The following is a 7,128-nucleotide window of genomic DNA, read 5'->3' on the forward strand; positions in this document are numbered from 1 at the left end:
CACCGGGACCGGGCGCTCTGTGCCGCTGCCGCCGCCGGCCCCAGCGCGGCCGGGGGGAGGCACGCGTGTCCCGGCCGGGAAACTGAGCGGAGGAGGGAGAAAGGCCGGGAGAAAACTGCCTCCTCTCCGCCCCAAGAGCTAGAAAGTGATCTCCCTTCTCCCGGCTGCGGCCGAGAAGAGGTAAGCTGCTTCGGGAACACCCATATAACCGCTAGACCGAGGGAGCCAAGCGCACAGTCACAAATTCTCCGCTATGTGCAATGAAGTTGGTCGCATTCGTACGCTGAATAAATGTCGTGAAATGTTCTTTGTGGTATGACTTCTCTTGAGCGACTGATATGCCCGTGACAGTTACTTTAGGAAAAGGTAATGGGTCAGTTACTTTAAAGATTCCAAGCGATCAAAACCTTTGGTGGCTTATTTTTTTTCCCCATATATATATATATAAATTTAGGGCTCTCTTGAAGTGAAGCTCAGTAAATGCTGTGAAGCAGAAGAGTTTACCACTCCAGCTTATTTGCAAATAAATGTCCCGATTACCAACACTTAAAGTACCAACACTTAAAACACTTAAAGAAGGCGAAATTTGCTAATTACACATCACACAGGCGAGCCCCCAAACTGTCAGACAAGCAAGCCAGCATGTTTGCAGTCGCTAGCGTGCCTCCCGTGTGCACATTTACTAAGCGCAGCTTGCTAGCACAGCTCGCTGTACGATAAATCCTCCAGGTTTGAAATTAATAGGTACTTATAGTGCGTCTCGAAAAGCAGCCGAACATCCACTCCTCACAACATATCGGAGAGCAATACAGAATATAAAAACGATGGTAAGAATTGGCAAAGGAGATTTACCGTCTGTATCTGCTACTTGATTTTTGGAAGGAACGTGAAAAAGACCTGACAGATATGTTTAGCGATTGATTCTCCCTTCATAAGGTACAAATACAAAAAGCAAGGCAGAGACAATGCCGAAATGCATTAAACCTCAAAATCGATTAGAGCCCGTCAGAAGATCCTTTAAAACAATACAAATCGTGGACTTCTGAGCAATATTTTATTCCAAAGAACACTAAATTTGCCGTGAATCCGCTGCCTTGTTCACTGGCCGGTTCACGAGAGAAAAAAAAATCCAAACCTACTTCTCGCTTGCAGTTACAGACAACTGTCGGGAGGAAAAGGACAGCGTTATGTGACGCCGAGTGGGGGTTAATGAATTTACGCCTGTGCTCCTGCCGGAGCGAGCCCGGTCTGTAGCTCCCTAGTTGATGGATGCCCATTAATACACCTGCATTCACGTCCCGGCCATGAGGAGGCACGCAGGGATTCAGTACGGAGCGGCACAGTTTTGCCAAGTCCTCTCGAAACGTCAATACCCTTCAAGTTACACCAAAAGGGGAGCGATTTCTCTTGATTTCCGAGCGTACAGAGGACCGGGGCGGCTTTCTAGCCGGGAACCTTCTACCTTTCTATATGTGCCTGCGTGTGCGTGTGTGTGTGCGTGTGGCTGTGTATACATATCTATCTCCTAGAGAGGGATTAATTAGCCGGGTTCGAGCTGAAAGAGGCTGCAGTGACGAGCCCAGTGGCGATTGGCCGCCCGCCTGCCTGGCCCTGCCTTTATAATTTCCACACGAGTGCATCTGGGCTCTTATACAAACCAACAGCCAGCTTCTTCTGACATACACACACGGCACTTTTTTCCACCATCTGATTAACCGCCCTGCATACACACGGTGATTATTACGGGAAAACATAAATAAATACGAAGAGGTTTTATTATTTTGACTACTGGAACCCTCGCTGTGTCTCAGTGCAACTTTTGTTTTTTCTTGCTGCTGGGAAAGGTGCTGCTCTCTATGCTTTCCTCTCACTCACGGACCCTTTAAAAAAAAGGGAAGGAAAAATATCCGCATTTTGAAAAACATTTGTTACATTTCAGAGTGCGGCAGCCTGTTTCTCCTCTGAAGTTGGCTCCAGCCATAGCAGCCGCATTGGATCCCACAGCCTATTGCGAGACTCCGGTATACAATCCGGATCTCTGCCCCAACATGATCGCGGCCCAGGCCAAGCTGGTGTATCATTTGAATAAATACTACAATGAGAAATGCCAAGCCAGGAAAGCTGCAATCGCCAAAACGATCCGAGAAGTCTGCAAAGTGGTGTCGGACGTGCTGAAGGAGGTGGAGGTGCAGGAGCCTCGCTTCATCAGTTCCTTGAACGAGATGGACAATCGCTACGAGGGGCTGGAAGTCATCTCCCCCACGGAGTTTGAAGTCGTGCTGTATCTGAACCAAATGGGGGTTTTCAACTTCGTGGACGACGGCTCCTTGCCGGGCTGCGCTGTGTTAAAGTTAAGCGACGGGCGCAAGAGGAGCATGTCCCTCTGGGTGGAGTTCATCACAGCGTCTGGCTACCTCTCCGCTCGCAAAATCCGGTCCAGATTCCAGACTCTGGTGGCTCAAGCCGTGGATAAGTGCAGTTACAGAGACGTGGTAAAGATGGTGGCAGACACCAGCGAGGTGAAGCTGAGGATCAGGGATCGGTACGTCGTGCAGATCACTCCAGCGTTCAAGTGCACGGGGATCTGGCCGCGGAGTGCTGCGCACTGGCCGCTTCCCCACATCCCCTGGCCGGGACCCAACCGGGTGGCGGAGGTCAAGGCGGAAGGCTTCAACCTCTTGTCCAAGGAGTGCCACTCTCTGGCCGGCAAGCAGAGCTCGGCCGAGAGCGATGCCTGGGTGCTGCAGTTCGCGGAAGCTGAGAACAGACTGCAGATGGGCGGCTGCAGGAAGAAATGCCTCTCCATCCTCAAAACCTTACGGGACCGTCACCTGGAGCTGCCGGGCCAGCCCCTGAATAATTATCACATGAAGACTCTGGTTTCCTACGAATGCGAAAAGCATCCCCGCGAATCGGACTGGGACGAGTCGTGCCTGGGGGACCGGCTCAACGGGATTTTACTGCAGCTCATCTCGTGCCTCCAGTGCAGGAGGTGCCCGCACTACTTCTTGCCCAACTTAGACCTCTTTCAGGGCAAACCTCACTCGGCCCTGGAAAACGCGGCCAAACAAACGTGGCGACTGGCTAGGGAAATACTTACCAACCCGAAAAGTTTGGAGAAACTTTAGAGGGTAACTATAAAACCGGCCTGACCGATAAATCTGCTAATTTCCCGATGAAGTTTAAGATGTCTGTTTGAAAAGTCATATATTCCCACTTGACAATGCAAAAAAATATTATCTTTTAAAAAGGAATATGGCTTAGGCTCTTCACAAAGAAAAGCAAATGAGAACAACAAGCGTCGTTCCTCTTCGTCACAGTTTTGCAGTTCCCCGTGGGGGAAAAACAAAAAGAAAGAAAGAAAGAAAGAAAAAAAAAAAGAAAGAAAAAATAATGAAAGTGTGTTACCTGGAAAGGAAAATTGGCCGTAATTTGGTTGTGACCATTCTGCCCAAAAACGGTACCAACGGATTATAACAAAACCCGGTATTTTTATGTAAACCTTCTGTGAGTAAAAGCTATTTGGATATGCCACCTGAACAAACCCTAATGTACCTTTTAATTTGTATCAAATATTGTGATCTCACATTGTCTTTGAAATTGTGGATGTTGGTGTTTTGTGATTTGGTGAACAGAAGTTAAATTGCCATTTTGGATACTTCAAGGACATTTTTCTGCTAAAAAGAAGATACCATTTAAAAAGGTAGATTTTATCATGGTACTTTTGTTAATTGTCTTTTGAAGTGTCTGAACTTAACAAGTTTACATTTTTCGTTTCATATATATTGCTTGTTCTATTTCTAACATTCCATAAATATACTTGAAATGTTATTTAAATATATTCAAAAGAAATTTGGATTCTGCTTATATAATAACGCTTGAATATTGGAATTATATATTTGAAAATGCACTTGAAATACACTGGATAATTACTTTTTGTGATTTAGATTTTAATTTCTGTTGCTGATTTATTTAATTACAAGCTAATAAATGAAGTAAAATGCATATGGGTAAGCGTTTCAATATCGGATCAAGTTTTTCACTTGAAAAACAGAGGCAGTTATGTTTTGCGGATTTTTCCTTTCTGTGGATAGTTGCTGAAATCCTGCAAAGCAGAAAACTTAAGGGCAGAGTCCTGACTTTGCATTTGGAATAGTTTTGTAGAGTAGGGAAATATTGGTTGTACAAGCATATTGGAATTTAGTTCCAGATCACCATCAGCAGCTGTCAGACGCCAGCGTACTTATTAATACAGTTACTTTTTCAGCCGTCAGGAGTCTGTTTTGAAGGGTTTATTATACAGTGCTGTTGTGTTTCTGCTGGCTTTTGAACAAAGCTGAGGAAACACAACGTATATGTGAAGCAGTGTTTTGAGCAAGCAGTGATCCTGATACAACTAGCAATTTGGTGCAGGTACTAATAAAGCAGAAAATAAAATTTATAGGTGAGAGCCAGCACCAATAAAGTGAACAACAATATTACTTCTGACCTACAAATCCGTTACGAATGTGATAAGATTGCCAGCTCCACTCCCAGAAATTAAGCCCCTCAGCTCCCAGGGCATTCAGAGGGAATAACATGTGCGTGCTTACAAAACTGCACGCAATCCAAAGCCGCCCGTCTGTACCGCACTGCCTGGTCCCTCTCAGGGTTCATTTCTTTAAAATGGCTTTTAAATCAAAACGCAAATTAACAACGCGGATTTTGATTAGGATCCTAACAATCAACAAGTGCTGAAAGAGGCCGATCTCCTGTGTGACACCCTCTAGCAACTATTTCCAGCGGGTGCACTTTAGCGAAACTGTTATACCCAGAGATTCTGACAGAAACATTTTACTCCAGCACTGCGAAGAAAGTTCCGAGTCTGACAAATTTTTCACCAAAGAGAAATCATTCATTGCAAACGTATTCAGACGAGGAGTTTTCTTGGAAATTATTTATAATATTTCTGCATTAAAAAACCCCAAACCCCAAGGTCTTTGTAAAAATACCTCTCCTATTTCCTCTCTTCCAACATTTTCCAGAGCAATAGTAAAGAAATAAAGCAAGAGCGATAAGAATAAAAAGACATGCAGACGAGAGGAGCGCCCTGTTAGACACGTCCCTTCTGTCTGCCCCCTCCTCCCCCGCGTGGCATCACCCGCGCCGTTCCCGCGGGGAGAAAGCCACGCAAAGGTTTCCGCTCAAGTCACGCACCCCTCCCTGCTCTGTTGCGGCTGGGCTGGAAGTTTTCACGGAAGGGAGGGGGAAGTGGGGCGGCGCTGGGGAATTGGTAGTAGTAAATGACTTCAGAAAAAAAAACCCAGAGCTTTCCCAGGAACCAAGTCTTCGGTACATGTCTATTCCCCCCTCCCCCATTTTCATTTCTCCCCCAGAAAACAAACATTAACTTTCATTTCAGCAGTTACAAAGTGTTTATAAAATGCGCCGTATTTTCTTAGGTGGAAACTAACGTTTTTGAAATAACGGGATTCTCCGAGAACCTCGGAAGGCGTAAAACCCTCCGCTGTGTCTCGGGAAAGCTGCGGGCTAGAACTGCTGCTTCCTCCAGGGATTTCAGACCAATTGGCTTAACTACTAAATCTGACCACGTTCATACAAAGGCACCGCGAGAAAGGCTGCTGGAAAACGCGTACGCTGCCGTAATAGAGGATTTAACATCATTAATACATTGCACTTTTTCCTTTTCCCGCACGCCGCACTCACCTTGGGGTCGATCTTCTTGAAGGCCGTGTCATCCTCATCCACCTCGAAGTAGATCTCTGTGGTGGTGATGGAGAGCGTCCCCTTGGCCACCACCACGGGGGCGATGAGCTGTGCCGGCGTGCTGAGGACCACGGGGCCTGCAAGGCAAGGGCAGCGGCGTCAGGTTAGAGGCGCCCGGCCGGCCCATCCCCGGTGGCCCTTCCCTCCACCGAGCCAGCGCCCGGCGAGTCCCCTCGTAAACCCAGTTTGTAAACGCCGTGTTCATTCCCCTCCTGCCCGCGGCCAGCGCTTTGAACTCCGCGGCCGGGGCACAAGCGAGTTTCTGAGCTCCGGGGTTGCGAGATAAATCACAGCAGCGAAATTCAGAGGGTTAGGGTGAAAAATAGCTGCCTCTTAGAAGGTCCCCTCTCTTTTCATGCCCTTTTGCTCCTCGTTAACGCTATCACTGTTTATGTGCGATAGCGGCGGCTCGTTCCACACCGCTTCGATCTGGCAGCCCGGGGTCCCCGCGGCGGCCGGGCCGGGCCGGGGGCGCAGCGCAGGGCAGCCGCAGCCCCTGCCCGCCACACTGACCCTGCGAGCCCTGGGGGCATTATTTTTAAGTCTGGATCCAGACCTCAACTCGGACAAGTAACGCCAAATGCCAGAGGGTTTTGTTTAGTTGCTTGGGTTTTTGGTTTTTTCCCCTTTTTTTGGTCACCTATTTCAATACCCCATGCACATAAAGGCTAGCATCGTTAAATACATTTACGGCGCGATAATTTTTGTTTCAACTCGCTGCCGCTTATCCTTTTAAAATTACTACAACAATACTTCGCTCAAATATATTCCTTAACGAGATGCTCTCACGGGCATTGAAAAGACGGGATGGGGAAATCCTATTGTAAAAGGCAGCCTTCTCCACATAAATTGTTAGATTTTTCACTCAGGAAAACAAAATCCAAAACAACCCTTCTTTAATCCAAAAGACAAGAAGATAACTTTTTCACCATCTTATCTTCAATATCAATGCCATCTTCTGTTAAAGCTGACAGCGGCCGCGTTTAGGAAGCTCACTTGCTTCGAAGAAAATATTATATATTAAATATTCTTCTAGATTTAACCACGAAAGCCTGTGGGATAATTTGTATATACATACATAAACACACAGAACCACATACGTGTACAAACAGGCATCTGACACATAAATAATAAAACTCCAGTATTGAGAAGCTGGGTACATCACCTGACTGATGCAGCTTTTAGAAACTGGCAAACTGACCACCTCAGGAGGTACTACACAGGGTTTGCTTGTTACACGCAGCAAAAAAAATGTCCCTTGCAATAAGAGGACCCCTGCTCAGAGGGCAGAGAGCCGTGAGCCTCCCGCTGCCTTCCCCGGCCGCTCGCCCCTCCAGCAGCGCCGTGCGCGGGCGGGGGGGC

General features: G+C 47.2%; 2 protein-coding genes across 2 annotated transcripts in view; one reads left to right on the top strand and one right to left on the bottom strand.

Annotated features, from left to right (window-relative positions):
* NBEA (neurobeachin) overlaps positions 1–7,128 on the bottom strand; it is a 373,019-nt gene that overhangs the window by 140,394 nt on the left and 225,497 nt on the right. Inside the window, 1 exon segment of the mRNA XM_031061401.1 lies at positions 5,707–5,843. Coding sequence (XP_030917261.1) covers positions 5,707–5,843 — 137 coding nt within the window.
* MAB21L1 (mab-21 like 1) lies at positions 1,909–4,005 on the top strand. Its single transcript, XM_005426360.2, has one exon. The coding sequence runs from the start codon at positions 2,049–2,051 to the stop codon at positions 3,126–3,128; it is 1,080 nt and encodes a 359-aa protein (XP_005426417.1). The 5' UTR covers positions 1,909–2,048; the 3' UTR covers positions 3,129–4,005.

Source organism: Geospiza fortis, unplaced genomic scaffold (genome assembly GCF_000277835.1).
Source record: "Geospiza fortis unplaced genomic scaffold, GeoFor_1.0 scaffold181, whole genome shotgun sequence".
NCBI classification, from domain to species: Eukaryota; Metazoa; Chordata; class Aves; order Passeriformes; family Thraupidae; genus Geospiza; species Geospiza fortis.

Coding starts and splice junctions, on each gene's coding strand:
- MAB21L1 (XM_005426360.2), top strand. CDS start 2,049: ATGATCGCGGCCCAGGCCAAGCTGGTGTATCATTTGAATAAATACTAC.